Source organism: Mya arenaria, chromosome 17 (assembly GCF_026914265.1).
Source record: "Mya arenaria isolate MELC-2E11 chromosome 17, ASM2691426v1".
NCBI classification, from domain to species: domain Eukaryota; kingdom Metazoa; phylum Mollusca; class Bivalvia; order Myida; family Myidae; genus Mya; species Mya arenaria.
In genome coordinates, this window is record NC_069138.1 from 16,868,829 (window position 1) to 16,889,035 (window position 20,207).

General features: G+C 37.5%; 2 protein-coding genes across 2 annotated transcripts in view; one reads left to right on the forward strand and one right to left on the reverse strand.

Annotated features, from left to right (window-relative positions):
- LOC128224797 (sodium/glucose cotransporter 4-like) overlaps positions 1-15,791 on the forward strand; it is a 28,466-nt gene extending 12,675 nt beyond the window's left edge. The window contains exons 5-19 of the mRNA XM_052934849.1: positions 740-799; positions 1,295-1,399; positions 2,103-2,208; positions 2,742-2,822; positions 3,355-3,486; positions 4,396-4,469; positions 4,960-5,095; positions 5,535-5,642; positions 6,792-6,942; positions 8,315-8,480; positions 9,180-9,395; positions 11,045-11,186; positions 11,661-11,750; positions 12,758-12,840; positions 13,060-15,791. Coding sequence (XP_052790809.1) covers positions 740-799; positions 1,295-1,399; positions 2,103-2,208; positions 2,742-2,822; positions 3,355-3,486; positions 4,396-4,469; positions 4,960-5,095; positions 5,535-5,642; positions 6,792-6,942; positions 8,315-8,480; positions 9,180-9,395; positions 11,045-11,186; positions 11,661-11,750; positions 12,758-12,840; positions 13,060-13,176 — 1,767 coding nt within the window. The 3' untranslated portion in view covers positions 13,177-15,791. The remainder of the gene's footprint in view (positions 1-739; positions 800-1,294; positions 1,400-2,102; positions 2,209-2,741; positions 2,823-3,354; positions 3,487-4,395; positions 4,470-4,959; positions 5,096-5,534; positions 5,643-6,791; positions 6,943-8,314; positions 8,481-9,179; positions 9,396-11,044; positions 11,187-11,660; positions 11,751-12,757; positions 12,841-13,059) is intronic.
- A 156-nt stretch (positions 15,792-15,947) lies between these two features.
- On the reverse strand, positions 15,948-20,137 carry LOC128224798 (microsomal glutathione S-transferase 1-like). Its single transcript, XM_052934850.1, has 3 exons — positions 19,917-20,137; positions 16,983-17,074; positions 15,948-16,491 (listed from the first exon to the last, which is right to left on the reverse strand). The coding sequence occupies exons 1-3, from the start codon at positions 20,043-20,045 to the stop codon at positions 16,248-16,250; spliced, it is 465 nt and encodes a 154-aa protein (XP_052790810.1). The 5' UTR covers positions 20,046-20,137; the 3' UTR covers positions 15,948-16,247.
- Positions 20,138-20,207: the final 70 nt, after the last annotated feature.

A 20,207-nucleotide genomic window follows, 5' to 3' on the forward strand; every position in this document is an offset into this window, starting at 1 on the left:
AGGGAGGTCTGGAGGTAATTGTCCGCCTTACCCGCAGAGGTTGTGAGTTCGAACCCTACCATGATACGATTTGTCTGGTGGTTATGGTAGAAAATGTGTCCGCCTCTCACCCAAGTGATGTGGGTTCGAGCTCCACCATGATAAGAGTTGTCTTGTGGTTAAGCTGCCCGCCTCTCACCCAAGTGATGTGGGTTCGAGCTCCACCATGATAAGAGTTGTCTTGTGGTTAAGCTGCCCGCCTCTCCACCATGATAAGAGTTGTCTTGTGGTTAAGCTGCCCGCCTCTCACCCAAGTGATGTGGGTTCGAGCTCCACCATGATAAGAGTTGTCTTGTGGTTAAGCTGCCCGCCTCTCACCCAAGTGATGTGGGTTCGAGCTCCACCATGATAAGAGTTGTCTTGTGGTTAAGCTGCCCGCCTATCACCCAAGAGGTGATCTTGTGGTTATTGTGGCTGAAGTGTCCGTCTCTCATCAAACTGGTTGTTTTCGAGCCTCACCTTGATCACACTGGTCTCGCGGTTAAGCTTCCCGCTTCCCACCGAGAGGTTTTGGGCTCGGGCTCCACGAGGTTTAAGTTTGCATGTTTTATCAAACAGAAGCCTAGTGCTGGTGTTTCCTAGGAAACGGACACGAGGGTGATAAATATCAGCGTATAGCTGTCTTCACATTTGTCCCAAAATAAATCAGTATACACTAATTATGAACTTTAATTCAAGAAAGTGTTTTATCTGATTTCAGGCGATGTATGTGTTGATGATATTGGCGTACATCTTCCTTCCAGTCTACGTGGCGTCAGGGGTAAGGCTGAACACTGTTTTTACATCAACAACCATCTTTGGTTCTGTTTGATATTATCTGTATGTATTATGTACTCCGTATGAACAACTTATGCCACTGTGTCACAAAACGCATGCCTAATGTGTTGTTAATAATAAACATTGCGCACGTTAATTTGTTTACAGTTGCAAGCAATACACATATTATACAATGGAAACTAAAGGGCCAAGCATACTAGTAAAATATCAAATGAAACCCCTGTTTTGGGGCAATGCACAAGGTCCAAACGTCACTGAACAAGAGCCGCTGACGTAAAAACACCACTTAAGTACAAGACACGCATCAGAATAGCTTTTATCAATGAATGAATGATGGGATCACCGCCTTGGAATGATGTTCACTGGACCACGTGCTAACTGGGGGTTTAGACTCGTTTGATATGCATGTAACCTCACAATTATCCCCACCATAAAACTTAAGCATTGAACACTACCATGCTGAGCTCTGCTTCTTCAGGTGTTCACGATGCCAGAATATCTGAAGTTGAGGTTTGGGGGAAACAGGATACAGATCTATCTCGCCGTTCTCGCCCTTCTGGTCTACATCTTCACTAAGATCTCGGTGAATATTGCCATTATTGTATTATGACTCTTTTTGTTACTGGTTTACATCTATGCAAACATCTCTGTAAATGTTATTATATGTATATGTAGATACATGGTAATGTTTCTGTTCTGCATCCTCTGTTTATCAAAACTATTGATTTTGATCAAAGCTACTTAAAGATACACTCTTACTCCGAAATAAGATTTCCCACAATTAATATAATTGTTGTTTTTTTATATCAAAAAGGATGAATAATTGTCAAAATCAAAGATTTTTATGAAGGATCCCGAGTTTAATTTGAAAGAATATGCAGAAAACACGTTATGTCTTCCATATGAGACTATAGTAGCTCTTAGTGAATCTTTTAGCACTCACCAATCATTTAATATTTTTTGCGTTTTCAGTTATGAAGTACACGTTTACAATCTTGTTATTAGTAATTATCATTTTTCATAAATGCATTATTTAGTAAGTAGTTAAAGGTTTATCAGTCATTTTTTTTTTTTGTAATGCTTATGTATGAAAATGGTCACTTAAAAAAGTTATGTATACGGCCCCTGATACACGTGCATGCATTTTTTGAAAATTTATTAAATTTAAAGCTTCATTAAAGTTATAGTTTTATCTTAACTTATAAATATTCGCTCAACTGTTACGTTTGTTGCTCGTTGTATCATCGCGTTATACAATATGATGGAAGATATATGTTTGTGTTTAGGCGGACTTGTATGCGGGTGCAATCTTCATAGAGCAGTCACTCAAGTGGAACATCTATGTCTCCATTGTGTTACTCTTGGCTGTGGCCGCCATTTTTACAATTGCTGGTACGTATCGATAGCAGAAGGATAGCTTGCTCCGTGATTTTATCTTAATAAAGGATATGTTTTTCGGTAAAAACATGCAGTCTTTTTCCTGTTATAGTTCAATGTAAAAAATTCAATTTTCGAAACAGAAGTCAATTGTGAACCGTATGAAATTGGTTTTCACTTAAAGGCCTAGTTTAAGCCTTCCATAAGCGACCCCCCCCCCCTCCCCATGTATATGTTTATTGGCTCAGGACCATTTAGGGTCCATTTTTATAATATACTCAGATCAGAGATCTGATAAGAGGGATCAATGCAAGTAGACAATGTACAGAGGTTGTGTGTACTGTATACATACGGGGGGGGGGGGGGACTTATACTAGGCCTTAATTACAAATTTGAAATAAATATATGGTCTATCTCTTATGCATTTATTTGATAATACTATTGCGCCTTCTTTAGAGCCTTTAAAGATGAAATGCTATGTATTGGGAATTAATTTTACTATTCATTTGTTAAGTATTTGAACAAAATATTAAACCTTATTTTTCCAGGTGGTTTAACGGCCGTCATATGGACAGACTTTATTCAAACAATCATCATGGTCCTTGGAGCTACAGCCCTGGCTATCCTGGGTAAGTGACACCATAAACTTGAAACATAGAAAATTGGAGTTCCCAATGTTCACAGTTGTCTGAAAAAATATTTAAAAAATAGAACTTACCAAGCTTATTAATCAAAATCCTTACGTGGATCATTTGTGTGTTTTATTTGGCTTCATTTGCGAACAACTGAAATCGATGTTAGGTTTCTTGAAAAAGTTCATGTTGTCCCGTTTACGCCGTGGTTAGCGCACTCGCTTCTTACCTGGGCGATCCGGGTTCGATTCCCGGCCTGGGCGCATGTGAGTTTGGTTTGTGGTCACCAAGCCGGACAAGTGGGTTTCCTCAGTGTAGTCCGGTTTCCGTCACAACTCAAGACCACACTCTCGCGTAAAACGTGCCAACAAGAGTGATAACTTAATGCTTAATGATAATGCTGAACAACTTGTTTCACAATCGTTGTAAAATAAATAAGTTTAAAGTTCAAACATAATTCGTTAGAAATTATGGTAAACAAATTTTATGAAATGTGCTTCTTTGTTGTAATGTCCGTCGTTTTGTTTAGCGTTCCTAAAGGTTGGAGGATTACAAGGCATCAAAGAGAGATACCCAAAAGCCATCTCAAACTACACTCTATATAACAATGACACTTGTGGTATGCCGAGAGAAGATTACATGCACCTCTTTAGAGATCCAGGTGAGAGAAAAATGCAATCTATTCAACTGAAGAAAATATTTTGTAAAGCAAAAATATCTTGTAAATGGCTATATTCACATTTACACGGTTGCAAATCATAAAAATTCCAAAACCGAATCCCAGTCAGAATTAAAATTAGTAAAAATAGTGTGTGCTATATTTACATATGGACATGATTTTAATTCTTAAAGGAATATAATTGAAGAGAAATAAAACAATACCAGAACGGAACGACCACGATTAAATAAGTTAGTACAAAATGTATAACAATCAATCACATACGTTTTAACATGTTGGGCGGTGTTTGCTTTGCTTCTAAACTTATATCGATTAGGTCCTATATCTGAACTGTAACAAGTAAGCGGAGCTTAACCGTTCAATAACTAGCGTGCGGATAAATTACAACGGTATTCACTTATACGCACGAGAGTTATTGAACGTTGTCCATTACAACATGGTACACAACGTTTGCCACACCCATTTCCCTCGTGATTTAAATCATACACGAGCGCTTCAGTAATTACAGTTATGGAACAGTTACTATTGATAAATGCTTAATAAGATCTGTCTTTATGACAAGTCTTTAAGAACAAAAGGTTATTTCATTGTTGTTTTTGTTGTTGTTGTTGTTGTTGTTGTTGTTGTTATAAATGTCTGCCCGCGCCCTATAATGGCTGCATTATGGCTTGACCTTGTCACATCCCCAAGTGTGACTAAAACACAATTTTGAATCCAAAGGGGGAGTTTTACCCCCACCGGTTGATGGGGTTTTTGCCTAAATGCCGCGAGACCTGCGATGGTTGACATCTAGACTGGTTCCACAGCTAAAGGGTTATTATCAACGTCTAAGCCTTTTATAGCATATTTAGTCATCAATAACATGTTACCTACCCATTACTACTGTTTCAGTTACCGGAGATATACCATGGCCAGGTCTGATCGGCATCACCATCAACTCCATTTGGTACTGGTGTTCCGACCAGGTAAGTAGTCGCTACATTTTGATCACAGCTGTTTCCATCTAACAGATTCAATCATTGTAATTCACACGTATATGTTGGATTTGATTTCAAATGTAACCTCCATTTTGACAATGATATGCATGTAGTACTGAATCAAAATGTTGATCTGAATCGGTAAAATGGCTCTGTTTTTGCACTGTTCTCAAGTAAGAGAATAATTTTTAGTGTGGTGAAGATAGAAAAGTACCAACACTTGTGAATATCGTTAAGATTGTTAAGCATTGGTTTATTCGTCATTCAAACATGGCGCCAAAATATCTTAAAATGGGATAGCTATTGTCGGAGATATCTCAGCAACCCCGCCAGTGCGGGAGTTGGGACCAGTTGTGTTCTTCAGGGAGCTGCGGAATGCGACCGTCGGGGCGCCTGGGACGTTATTTGGTCACCAACTTAATTCTGATTTTATGTTTACAAAATTATGACGTCAAAATACTATGTCATCGTATTACAGGTTATAGTACAAAGAGCGCTTGCAGGAAAGACGTACGACCACGCTAAGGCAGGAACCATCCTGTGTGCTTATATCAAAATACTGCCACTTTTCATGCTGGTACTCCCGGGGATGATTGCAAGAATCCTCTACACAGGTAAATAGTTCATGTGGTCTAGAGGTAAAGGTGTCCGCCTCTCACTCAAGAGGTTGTGGGTTCGATCAGGGGTACTTTCTCACGGCCTTCCAAATTAAGCAACAGTACTGGTTTCGACCCAGGGAGCGGAGACGAGAGTGATTCTATTAGCTTTAGTCACAATCGAGCTAAAAGAAATTAGAATAAGCTAATAGCGCATATATTTTGCATAACTGTTATGGACCTTTTCATTAATTCTGACTTTGAACAATGTCCAATCATGCATTTTGATGTTTTCAAACTCAAGAATCATGGTGTTGACAAGTCTGAAAAGCAATGTCATCGGCACTGCAAGATATCTTAATTTTTTACATGTTTAATGTTTGGATTGCCAACTTTTCATCGATGATTCAACCTGAAGCTTCCTTCCACTCTATATGGTATGAGCTACTTATTTCAGAGACTGTTGGATGTACGGATCCAGAGGTCTGCATGGAGGTTTGCGGTAGTCCATCAGGCTGCACCAACATTGCATACCCGACCCTAGTCATTGACCTCATGCCACCAGGTTAGTACATTGCATACCCCACTCTAGTCATTGACCTCATGCCACCAGGTTAGTACATTGCATACCCCACTCTAGTCATTGACCTCATGCCACCAGGTTAGTACATTGCATACCTCACTCTAGTCATTGACCTCATGCCACCAGGTTAGTACATTGCATACCTGACCCTAGTCATTGACCTCATGCCACCAGGTTAGTACATTGCATACCTGACCCTAGTCATTGACCTCATGCCACCAGGTTAGTACATTGCATACCTGACCCTAGTCATTGACCTCATGCCACCAGGTTAGTACATTGCATACCCGACCCTAGTCATTGACCTCATGCCACCAGGTTAGTACATTGCATACCCCACTCTAGTCATTGACCTCATGCCACCAGGTTAGTACATTGCATACCCCACTCTAGTCATTGACCTCATGCCACCAGGTTAGTACATTGCATACCTGACCCTAGTCATTGACCTCATGCCACCAGGTTAGTACATTGCATACCCCACTCTAGTCATTGACCTCATGCCACCAGGTTAGTACATTGCATACCCCACTCTAGTCATTGACCTCATGCCACCAGGTTAGTACATTGCATACCCCACTCTAGTCATTGACCTCATGCCACCAGGTTAGTACATTGCATACCCCACTCTAGTCATTGACCTCATGCCACCAGGTTAGCTAACTTAAACAACCTTAAAGGGGCACAATAAAAGTTGCTATTTTTTATATTTTAGTGTATTATTATGTTGAACTCATTTAAATATATTGATTAATAAAAAAATAAAAAGATTTTTGTACATTTTAACAAAAATATTTGCTTTTATAAAATATACAGCTACGTGGCCACAAATTCCCCAGTAAAGAAGCGCAAAAAAATCTGTACACACATCATACTCTTTTTTTGTTTTGACCATTACAGTCAAGAGAGGTAAACATAATAATGCATGATAAATCCATCAACCTATATTGTCCCCCTGAAAACAATTTTCAGGCTCTATTATTTTTTAAATAATACAATTATGTCTTTTTTGTTTCAACTCTTCACAGAAAATGACCTCTTGTCAATCAATATATTACTTACAGTGTTTACTAGTGTCGTATCGAGACGGACAGTTACACGTAATGTTTGACGTATATTTCATTGACACAGGCGCTCGTGGAATGATGCTCGCTGTGATGATGTCAGCTCTGATGTCATCATTGACGTCAATCTTTAACTCCTCCTCCACAATATTCGCAATGGATATCTGGACACACTTTCGAAAGAAGGCGTCAGAACTAGAGCTGATGATTGTAGGAAGGTAAGATATTTCAAGTCAAACTTTCGAACTTGACTAATCTTATATGTGGCAGAGTGTTCAAAACTTTGTCAAAGCTAACAACGTGGTTAACTTAAGCGCTGCTAACTTTAAAACGTGAATTGTCAAAGCTAACAACGTGATTAACTTAAGCGCTGCTAACTTTAAAACGTGAATTGTCAAAGCTAACAACGTGATTAACTTAAGCGCTGCTAACTTTAAAACGTGAATTGTCAAAGCTAACAACGTGAATAACTTAAGCGCTGCTAACTTTAAAACGTGAATTGTCAAAGCTAACAACGTGATTAACTTAAGCGCTGCTAACTTTAAAACGTGAATTGTCAAAGCTAACAACGTGATTAACTTAAGCGCTGCTAACTTTTAAACGTGAATTGTCAAAGCTAACAACGTGATTAACTTAAGCGCTGCTAACTCTTAAACGTGAATTGTCAAAGCTAACAACGTGGTTAACTTAAGCGCTGTTAACTTTTAAACGTAAATTATTTGATGGTGTGCTTATACAGAAATACTGCAGATCTGAAAAGTATACCTTAAACTTTCAGATAAGTAACGATTTGAAAGTAAACAATGATGACGTTAACAACGTTGTTACCTTTAACACAGTTCTGAACAATCGACCCCCAATGTGAAATAAATCTTCATCTGTAGATGATTTTAATGTTTTATTTAATTTTATGAGTTTGAAGCTATATAATCTAGAGCAATGAATCTACATAAACTCAAATATTTGAAGAGCTCTTCAAAAAGAAGTAGATACCTCTTCAAATAAGTAGAAAACTCTTCATGATAAGCTCTTTTATTCAATTGTTGAGAACATAAATATGGCTAATTTTCGAAACAACAGTATCATAATAATGATTTGATTTAGAATGGAGTGGATTTGGAGATAGCTCTAGTTCAGTTGTAGAGCTCTTGTGGAGATCTTAATTTGAATTATTGTATATTAATAATTTGAATTGTAGAGCTCTCCAAATGATTAAGTGATATCTCCAATTCAAATGATGATATCATTATTTGGAGCTTTGTTTAGTTTAACGGAATAGTTCTAAGAGAGGAGGCCAAATCCCCCCGGACAAAATCCCCCCGGACAAAATCCCTCCCGCTCATTTTTGTATAGGTGGACATATCCCCCCACCCCCCCAAAAAAAAATCAATTTTGTAAGGCGGACATAAACCCTCTCATCATTTTTACAAGGCGGACGGTTCTAGTAGTATATTTATTAGAAGAGCTTATAAAATAGTTAATGTGGATTTAGCGTTCTATATGAAGCCGTTAATATATGTGTGCATGCTAATCACTGCACGACCTACTTTGATCTAGGTTATCACACACTAGATTTGCCTTTACTTGCAGATTATTTGTGGTGGTATTGGTGGTCATCAGTATCATTTGGATCCCGGTTTTGCGACTTGCCAGTACCCAGCTCTATGTTTACATCCAAGAAGTGTCCAGCTTCTTGCAACCACCAATATGCGCAATATTCCTGCTGGCTGTGTTCTGGCCAAGATTAAACGAACCGGTAGGTTAAGTTCAGTCCTTAGGGGTTAAAAATGGATATATCGAGTAGGGAACTCGCATACCGGTTTAACCCACCTGTGTGCTCTTACTGGGGTTTTACTGACCATTCCAAGAAGCTTACCCCATGATCTGTCAGTGACGATATTCTGATAATTGCTTAATATGTGTTGTCTTTTAACACTGTCTGTCCTGAAAACTTTGATGGGTGACAGGCCGTAATCCTTGCGCCTTTAAGCGGTATCTTCGTTATAGTATTCTACTCCATCTCACACTTGTATCCAAATCATTGACAGAACTATTTCCCAATATTGATGTTCCTGGGTTGAGGATTTGTGCTACTTAAATTGGCTTTAAGTTTCGACGTTTTAAAAACTATTACTCTAAACTTTTATAAGGATTAACCATTATATCATTTTTACATGGATTACATTTTTGAATAAACACCATAACGACGCTTCTCTTTTTGTGTTAAAGAGGGGAGGATTTCGTAGAAATTTTATTGATTTGTTTCTTGAATAAAATAATGTCAATATCAAAAAAGCTCCCTGTGAAAACTTCAAAAGCATACAAACTTAACATTTTAAACTTTAAAACTAAACTTTACCAGCATTAATGATGGATGTATGACCTTAAATTATAACCTAAATTTTTTTTAGTATAAACAGTCATCAAAATGGACGTCACTCCGATCTACTTGCAGGGTGCGTTCTTCGGTCTCGTGTTCGGTATGCTGCTGGGGGTATTGAGGTTTATAGGCGAGTACTCGTTCAGGGCGCCAGCGTGTGGTGAGGAGGACACACGTCCAGGGATCATCCGCAACTTCCACTACCTCTACTTCTCCGTATTCCTCTTTGTAGTCACAGCACTCGTGGCGGCAGTGGTGTCTATGTTAACAAAACCTATTGACAAAAGATGCGTAAGTGAAATCATACGACCGTTGTATGTGTATAATATAAACTTGGGTCGATTGTTGAGAACTTAAAGTTCTAATGTTTTAATGTTATACCAGCATAGTTGTTAGCTTTAAAAGATGAAATATTTTATGATATAAATATATATTTGAATTAAACAAATATAGCTTAATCAGTTGTCTTGGTCCTTAGAAATTCTACATATCACAAATGTGTCAATAAAAGTTGCAGAGCAATACAGATTTGAAAGTTAACAACGATAAAATGAGCAACTTTTGAAAGATTTAACAAGGTTCTGAACAATCGACTCCTTTGCTTCGTAAACGTACTTCTGTGCAAGAGCTGTATTTCGGTATGAAACACTAAAAGCTGCACTCTCACAGATTGAACGTTCTGACAACTTTTTTTTATCTTTTTGTCTTGGAAAGAGCCAGTTTTTGCAGAAATCCATGGAAACCAGTTATTTAGGACTGCTGACAAAAAATTAGATCGCAGATGTTTATATTTAAGTTCAAAAATTGATGTTTTATGCATTTTTCTTACACCGTTAGTAACGGTTTAAGCTATAAAACATTAATTTTCGCACGGAAATATGAAAATCTACGATCTGTTGTTTTTTGTCAGCAATCTTATATCATTGGCTTGAGATACCTTAAAAGTTTGCCCTTTCCAAGACAAAAAAATAAAAAAAAGTTGTTAAAATGGTATATCTGTGAGAGTCACGGCAGCTTTAAAGGCTTTTAATAAGTTCATGAATAATAAGAAAGTAGGATATTGAATTGAGGGGTTATATTGATTTGCAATAAAAAAGCATCTATTGCGCTTGTTTCAAATATAAGAACTACGGAAGGGCTAAGTGGATTCATGTTACCAATGTTGTTTTTTGTAAGTTTGTCGAAAAATCTTTGAAATAACTCAAATGTACGAGATATTGATGCATTATAATGAGAACACCAAATTGTTATGATAACGACTTTTAGGCAAATTGTTATACGGCAAAATGGGATGGTCCCAAAACGGTTCCATACGATAAGCAGAAAATGCCTTTTCGAGAAGTTCCATGTAATGCAATAATTTAGTTGAGTCTAATGCAATTTTTTAGTTGCGTCTACACACTTCGAAAGCACTTAACTTTGAATGGTCTCTGAAGTCATTTAACATAATAAATGAAAACACTCTCAACTGACAAACATTGTTAATGTCGGCTGCATATTTGTCATTGATCTGATATTAACCAAACACTTTCGTGACGGTTTTATGTACGCGTGTCCTTTGGAGACTGTTTGCCGAGACAACTTTCTTTGGATTATGCAGATTATATACTACATGTAACCATTTTAAAGTACACAGCATACAAATTGAGCTTGAGCGTGCTTTCGTAGACGTTCACAGTCTGTTTTTTTTTTCTTTCTTTGTATTGTTCGTAATTATTTTTCCATAATGTTTATACAGCAAATGTTGTCTTAACTTTGTATCTGTTTTATGTAGTGTCAGCATCATATATTAATTTTATATATCACCAGTTTTAGTGATCAAGTTCTGCTTCTTCAAGAACTATCGTGTATGTATTTTCTAATGCAATGTCAAATAACTTGCAACTATGACCCCCTTTATTACCGCCATTTTGATAGATACATATGTGTTTACCGCACAGCTTGAGCGACTGACATTCTGGACGCGACACAGCAAGCGAAAGCGGGTGGAAATCGACACATGGCAGTCAGACTCTGTACCATCAGCCAGCGAGATGTCTTCAAGCGTCATTGAGAAAGAGTTAGAAGAATTAAACCCTCCAGGTATCTCACTGAAACCATGTTTCCACTTTCAACTTTTATTTCGAAAATGATGTTGAGATACGTAGTTCAAACTTAACTCCTTCTCCGTGTTTTAAACTGTATAATAATCAAAATAACTTGTGCGAGGCTATCATTGTTTACTTTCTACGTGGCGTTAAGTGTGGAAATAAACTTGCGTTCTGTATACTATTCATTATTTTTTGTGGTCGTCATATTCGCTGTCTTGTCTCCTTAACAGACATGTATCTTACTCACCTCATATCTTAAAACAAACCCTTAAAGTGACGATATTGTTTAAACGCGGGATTTTTCATAAGATGTACTACTTCAGACTGTTACGAAATCCGTTGTTTTCATCTTTGTTACGTTAATAATATCCCAAACATGTTATAGGTATTTCCTCAAGTTCGTACATAAACGGTCTTCATATTTAAATTTGAAGTTGCTCGTACAAAAATATTTATTTTTTTGCAGAAAAAGAGAAAACAGAAAAAGATAACGTTGAAAACAATGTTGAAGACATAGAGGTCATTGTGAAAGATTCTGATCATAGTCCCTACCATGGTAAGTGTATAAATCATAACTACATTTAACAACATAGTTCATCATGCTGTTAGTTTGTGATTTATTAAATAACCTTACTACTTTTAATGTACGCCGAAGAAAGGTTACACCTAGCATCTCTTATTGGGCCAAATGGAAGGTAATCCCTTCGGTACCTCTTATTGAGCCGAATGGAAGGCAGCCCCGTAAGTACCTCTGATTGAGCCGAAAGGAAGGCAGCCCCGTAGGTACCTCTTATTGAGCCGAATGGAAGGCAGCCCCGTCCCTACCTCTTATTGAGCCGAAGGGAAGGTAGCCCCGTTAGTACCTCTGATTGAGCCGAATGGAAGGCAGCCCAGTCGGTACCTCTTATTGAGCCAAAGGGAAGGCAGCCCCGTCGGTACCTCTTATTGAGCCAAATGGAAGGCAGCCCCGTTAGTACCTCTGATTGAGCCCAATGGAAGGCAGCCCCGTCGGTACCTCTTACTGAGCCGAATGGAAGGCAGCCCCGTAGGTACCTCTGATTGAGCCGAATGGAAGGCAGCCCCGTAGGTACCTCTGATTGAGCCGAATGGAAGGCAGCCCAGTCGGTACCTCTTATTGAGCCGAATGGAAGGCAGCCCCGTCGGTACCTCTGATTGAGTCAAATGGAAGGCAGCCCCGTTAGTACCTCTGATTGAGTCAAATGGAAGGCAGCCCCGTTAGTACCTCTGATTGAGCCGAATGGAAGGCAGCCCCGTTAGTACCTCTGATTGAGCCTAATGGAAGGCAGCCCCGTTAGTACCTCTGATTGAGCCTAATGGAAGGCAGCCCCGTTAGTACCTCTGATTGAGCCGAATGGAAGGCAGCCCCGTCGGTACCTCTTATTGAGCCAAATGGAAGGTACCTTGTAGGTATACGCTAAGAAAAATAATGAAAATTATAACCCGTGTTTGTTGCAGAAAAGAGATCTGAGACAGAAAACAAAAGTTCAACCAGATGGCTTTAATCATGGCTTGGTGTTTCAAATTATGTTCATCTCTTTACAGGTCGGAAGGGTTGGTTCCGATTCTTTTTCAACTGGATTTGTGGTTTAGAAAATGTCGATCAGACACATATAAACACAAGAAAGGTATTTTTAAAACACTATTTTTAACCTTCCATCAATTTACATTTACAAAACGAGGTCTTATTTCGCAGCCAAATGTAAGTTATTTCATACATGTACCTACACGTTAAGACATTTTGTGACACATCATACATGTTCATATACATTTGTTTTTCGTTAGAATACAGTAAGTCTATTAATTTGTACAGAATTATTTACCTAGGAAATTGTATTCATCTTCAGATACAACGAATAGACATGGTTGACATCACAGAGAAAAGAAGATGGAAAATTGTATCAAACATTGCAGCTGTTGTTTGTATGATCTGCATGATCGTCATCGCCGCAGTGTTTGCATGAGCGCTCCACCACTGCGTATTTCAGGTCATTTGTATAATGATTGTATCGTCGGAAACCCTGGCCGGTATTACACTGAGTTCCGGGGCTGTAATCCAGGAGAGTGTATATCTATGGCAATGTTGCTCAACGGTCACACTATAACAACAACAGTGGCTGCAGTTGTGCATAGCTGATATTGATAGATATTGTTTTATAAAAAAAATATATCTATCCTTTTATGCACAGTTGTAACTAGAAAATACGTCTGTCGCAACAAATTTACAGCTGTAAACGTATTTTGTATCTTTCTTATATTGATAGTACACTTTTGAGCCGCTTGATATGCCATGACAACCACGGTACATTTGTCGCCATATGTCTTCTGTGTTGAATCGTTGCATTTACATATTTCACTTACATTTAGTAATTTACACAAATGTACATTCCATTTTTCTTGTTTTTGTAGGTCGAAATGTTGTCATGGCCTGGGTGTTGTAGTCGTCGGCGTTGCCGTTGTGCAACAAATGAAACACCGTTTAAGATATTCAAATATAACTTGGTACAAATATTTTCGGAGACAATTAGCACATGTATGCATAGCAAGCTGCATAACTATGGCGTTAATAAGACCCCTTGGTTGACTGTGGAAAAAACGAGACTAGACGAGTGTTGGCGGTCGCTTCGCGGGGCAACATACATGTTGTACAATTCATTGACACGCCTTTATTTTGTTGGTAACGAGTTGTTTTTATTAAATTGCCATTTACAAAGTTCACATTTTTGTGTTGTTTGTGTGTGTGTGTGTGTGCGTGCGTGCGTGCGTGCGTGCGTGCGTGCGTGCTGCGTGCGTGCGTGCGTGCGTGCGTGCGTGCTTTCGTCCTCGTGTATGTGAGTGTGTGTGTGCGTGTGTTCGTGCCTGCGTGCGTGCGTGCGTTGGTCCTCGTGTGTGTGTGTGCGTGGGTGGGTGTCTCATGTGTATAGTGTATTTGTTCCTGGACTATTTATCATATTGTGGGAAAGTGAAACACCAACATTAGCGTTACATAATGTCATTAAAATATTTTAATCATTCCTTTCTGTTTATTTAAGGTGCAATGTTCCTCTTATATGGTATGGTAGTTTACTCAAAACTTGCTAAGGATCACATGCTATTATGTTTGTTTACGAATATATAGCTGTTTATATTACATATATATATGAGAGGAAATATTACCTACTAGACTTTACGTTCTCAACAACAGTAAGACATGTATTGTTAATCAAAAAAGTTTTTTTCAAATGTTAGTATCAAGTGAAATTTCCTCAAAATATGACAAAAGGCTAAAACATCTCCTAGAACGAAAGAAAAAAACAGCAATTAGATTGTTATTATCGTAAGTCTGGCAAATAAAGTGTCGCAGTTTCGTAACTGATAAGCCAGTCGAGCTTGAGGTACTGCCCTTGGTTAATTATCAAGTGAGTGAATTTTTGGTAAACGTTTCTTAACTGAACATTAAGTTAGTCATACTTGAGGTATGGCCTTTGGTTTTATCAAGTAAGTGATTTTTTGGTAAACGTTTCTTACTGAACATTGAGTTAGTCATACTTGATGTACGGCCCTTGGTATTATGGACAGGATTTTGGGTAAAACCCCTGTAATTCTGCAACAGTTCAGTTGAGATTGACTTGTAAGCGTTGTATGGATATCGCTAGTCGATTTCGTCAACATATTCTATATCGGGATTTGTAAGGAATAGTTTTTAGCGAGACTTAGACAACGTTGAGTAGAATATTTATTTTCTTGGCAGTATACAATGAATGCTTTAAGTTTTGCCTTGTGTTCTTGATTTTTTGTGTTCAACAAATGTCACTGCCTTCAAACATTTTACGTTAATCACGTTCATATGCGACATACCTCTGTTGATTATCTTGCATCATTTGTTGTTTCTTTTAATCGTGTAAGTCCGTCCTTATAACGATATAGTTGTTAGTGTTGTTTAGTAGAAAAGTTGTCCGCCTCTCATCCCAGAGGTCTTGGGTTCGATCCCAACCAGGGGAGAGTTCTCTTGCCACCACAAAAAAGGTCAAACTATTGCTTTATGCCCGCCCAAGAGCTATTCATTTATGAGCTTAAAGCTGTTATCACAGTCGAGCATATTAATAAGTATAAACCAGACGAGCGGTTGTGGTCGCTTGAGCTCTTGCTTCGTTTAGAGGAATAAAGCATGCATGTTTCCATTGCATTTGAGATGGCAATATCATGCAGGATTTTTGTCGGCATTTAGTTATTTAAAAGTGTCATTTGCAGCATTTACACTGCTATATGTTATAGCTGAATATTGCATTAATAATATATTCATGTCACTTAATAGTTAGTTCACTTCATACGTATAAACCAAAAGACGAGCGATATACTATAATGGTTTGCGTCACGGTAAATACGTCTAATAACAGAGAATTGCAGGTTTTCAATTTGTTGTTTTTTGTCCGCGTATTCTCATATTTGTCTTTGAAATTAGCTTTCAATTTTAATTCCTTTTAGATAAATCCAAAACATCTGTGTACATCTACGTTGGTATTTAATAAATAAAAACTATACCAATTATACCTATATACAAAATGAAAACAGAACACAATAAATGTTGAAATGTGTCCGTGTGTTTTGCATTATTCACGCATGTATATCTAATGAAGGTAAACGTGGTACAGCCATGTGATTGTCGGATGCCTGGCAACATCATATTATGTTTACATAATTTGAGAGGAGTTTATGTGAAGAAAAAGAAAATGTGAAACATAGACAGAAAATCATATAACAATCAAACTTTTTATACATTGAAACATTGCTAAAAATCATTTTACATCAGATTCTAGCTGAAATAAAGAGGGAACACAAACTTTAAGTTTAAAGAAGTTTTGATCATTTAATTAACATATTATTAACGTTCATCGAGCAGCACTCTTAAATGATACCCAAAATAGCATAATGTCACCAGGTTTCGAAATGTTACATTATGGTTCAATAAGCTATCATGGAAGTAGCTAATTGTGGGTCGGATTCAGCGATGTACCCCAACTAAAGTCCAATGCAAAGTCGAATTCATATCAATCTGTTAGTACGATCCAGCCTTTATCACGACTATCGTCATAAAGATACACACACCATATCCAGCAGACCAAATAATAGCCCGGAACGGCTGTCCAATGCCATTGAGGTAGACTAGTGTGTGTAGTATCCGGGCACCGGCAAATACTCGGAAGAGCAGGACTGCAGTGTTTACATCCGGGCCAGTGAGGACATAAAATAAACCAATCAGAATAAAGGGGATAACGTTTTCGATGTCATTCAAATGGCACCTGGAACGATAGTAAAACACGTTTTGAAGCATAAATTATTTCGCATATTTTAAATGTGTTATCCTTTTTTAACAATGCATATTGAATAGTACCACTTGTCATTTTACGCCTTAATGGTATCAAAAGACATATATTTAAAATGAATCGTTTGAAATGCATCTATCAATGTTTTGCCCTACCGTGGGTAGTCTAAAATAATAGACGTGTTATACGGGATTCTTCGAAGGATTTGCCATAAAAAAAAATCAGTCAGCGTACAATTATTTGGACTACACCGGCTAGCATATGAAGGACTCATAACATGGGGTGATTTCCGTAAGACAGGGATCCAGAAAATAAAGTTTCCAAACCGGCCGTTGTTTGGATGCCAGGAGACCCTCGATCTCTTGGGTTATGACAAATTTCACAGTTCCAGGAGAAGGATTTAGACAGCAAAATTTGCAGACCTGGTGTGACCACCTCCACACCCAGTTGTTTCGACAACAGTATACCTTCTTATTCGTTCAACTTGAGCGTCGAATGCTATCGTTGCTGTTGGCGATTTTGCATTGAAAAAGGTGTAATCCTCTGGTGCTGGAAACACCTGAAATACATATAATTACCGTGATGGTGCTGGAATTACCTGAAATACATACAATTACCGTGTTGGCGCTGGAAACACCTGAAATACATACAATTACCGTTGGCGCTGGAATTACCTGAAACACATACAATTACCGTGTCGGTGCTGGTATTACCTGAAATACATACAATTACCGTGTTGGTGCTGGAAACACCTGAAACATAAACAATTTCCGTGTTGGCGCTGGAAACACCTGAAATACATACAATTACCGTTGGCACTGGAAACACCTGAAACATAAACAATTTTCGTGTTGGCGCTGGAAACACCTGATATGCATACAATTACCGTGTTGGCGCTGGAAACACCTGAAATACATACAATTACCGTGTTGGCACTGGAAACACCTGAAATGCATACAATTACCGTTGGCGCTGGAAACACCTGGAATACATACAATTACCGTGTCGGTGCTGGAAACACCTGAAATACATACAATTACCGTGTCGGTGCTGGAAACACCTGAAATACATACAATTACCGTTGGCGCTGGAAACACCTGAAAGTTTCCACGTTGCATGATACAATATGAAGTTTAGTATGTTTTATAAAACTGTACACTTTAATTGATCATGAAACCTTAAATTATAATAGCCCTGCTTATCATTTTGAAAATTTTGATTTTAAATACCAACTCAATCATAATAACTCGGCCATCTCCGATATAGATACAGGCCGAGGTGTTCCGATTGATATCAACTTCCGCCCAAAACGATGAAGGTTACACGGTACTATTACAATATCCTTTATGTTTGTTAACCTCCTACGCAGTAATCTCACTTGGTGACAGCAAAAATGCCGAGTTTTGAAAAAATAACCTTAAGCTTAATTGTTTGTTTTGAAATCGCATTCGAATGAATGAACTCAGAAAATAACCTCTTGATGTGTAGTATTTTTTATCCCCGTTTTATATATTCATATGAGTGAAATGTGTTACAAAAACTTATACAAAATATAAAGCAAGGAATTCACATAACATGCCGGTACAAATAAAAGGTGAATTTCATGCTATTGAAATCTATGTAGTAGACCATTGACTCTATCTCTTCCGAAGAAACGTATGTATATTTTTGTTATAATTTAGTTTTAACCGGAGGATTAGCTTGGGAAAAAGAAAAAAATATCTATAATTCCGGGCTTAAACTTTTGTAACAATATTATTAGCCATGATGTCCTTCGAGCAAATGTGCACCAACATAAAAAAATATCATTAATTAATAACCATTTTTTGGTTATCTGCATGCACGGTTTTCTTCTTATTTCATTGCGCCGACTTGATGCTATGCATCAACTTTTTCCTTGTAATAATTTGGTGTTAACTGAACTGATAAACTACAACAGAATAAATGAAACGTTCGTCTGAGCGGTTTTCATATTAAAAATCGAACTATCTATTGTTAAACACTTTTTGCGAACTGCTAACAAATCATCAACGTAATTAAAACATCTTTATTACCCACAAGTTATTCTAAATCACCCCTGTATATTAAAGGTATCGGCTTTTTCAAAACAAAGTGACGGAGGTTACATACAACGTATAATTTTGCAACACAACAAAATAATATAAAGTACATTGACTCGTGAACTACTAAAACATGTATTCTGGTCTTGTCGGCATTTTTTAAATGGCGAACTGCTAGCCAAACGCAACAGATACTTAAAGATTCTTATTGGACATTTGGATATTACCTGTGAAACTGTACATTGAATTTTTACTCAGATTTATTGCAAAAAGAAATTTGTTTTCATACATAAAGTATTGAAGGCTGATTCGTTCTTAAACCCATCTCATCTGTCAGATAACAATATCTGAAGGTATCAATGTAGGTCATGTTATTTGAAAAGGCATTAATGAAGTTTATATTTGAGAACAGTCAAGACGTACCCTACACAAATAAACGTCGACATTTGTGTACTGTTTTAACTTTACCGACACAATATACACTTTTAAAGCTGCACTCTCAAAGAAATACCTTTTTACAACTGTTTTTTCTTGGAAAGAGCAAATGTATGCGTAGATATCTGCAAACCAATGATAAAAGATTGCAGACAAAAGATCAGATCGCAGATTTTCATATTTCCGTTCGAAAATTAATGTTTAATGGCTTAAACCGTTACTAAATGTTTAAGAAAAATACATAAAACATCAATTTTTGAACTTGAATATAAAAATATGCGATCTTATTTTCTCAGCATTCTTATATAACTGGTTTCCATGCATTTTCGCAAAAATCGGCTCGTTCCAAGACAAAAAATTAAAAAAAAAGTTGTCAAAACGTTCAACCAGTGAGAGTGCAGCTTTAATACAAATTCGTGAAATGAGAAATAGTTTACCGTATGGTAACTGCCCTCTAGTCCCTAGATTTAGCCACACGATTCTGTTTTGCTGGGTTTTTTTTTCTTTCAGACCTTTGACTTAAGTGTATGTTTGAATGTACAAATGTTGCAGAGGTTACCATAACGCGCATTATGTGAAAATATTGCACTCTAGCAGTCGATCGGCGGATTTAACAATACACTATCTCACTGTAGAGCTATAACGCATATCTGTATTCAAGTAGACATACACATTTAACTTGCGCATTTAATATTAAATTACGTATTGGATATGCACTTTATATATGCCATTATGCGGTTTTGAAAAGTTACAAAACTTGAAAAGAATGGAAAGGAAATACTTGCACACACTTCGTTGAGACTTGCACAGCATAAACATTCATGCAGTACTGATGCGACGATTTTAGTTTTGAAAACAACAAGAGAGTTTAAGCTGCTTGCATATATTTAAAGAAAACACACTTACTCTCCTCGGGATCCTGTGTCGTGCAGTCCATACACTCATAACTAATGTCTTCAGTAAAACTATCGCAGCATAAAACGCAAACTTGGAAAACAATTCATTCTCAAAACTCAGGCTTCCATTAGACGCCATTTTTAATACGGTTATAAACTTCACTTAACGTTTATAATAATGATAAACAATGTGTAGGACATATCGTACTAGCGGGCTGTTATCACTGCATATTTCGTGTAGGTTATACACTACTAATTCATTAACCTATTCATTTTAATGTAAACACGCAGAATTCTACTC

Coding starts and splice junctions, on each gene's coding strand:
- LOC128224798 (XM_052934850.1), bottom strand. CDS start 20,045: ATGGCGTCTAATGGAAGCCTGAGTTTTGAGAATGAATTGTTTTCCAAG. Junction 17,075..19,916: donor GACACAGGATCCCGAGGAGA/GTAAGTGTGTTT, acceptor TATGTATTTCAG/GTGTTTCCAGCACCAGAGGA. Junction 16,492..16,982: donor CAAGTTGAACGAATAAGAAG/GTATACTGTTGT, acceptor CTATCGTTCCAG/GTGCCATTTGAATGACATCG.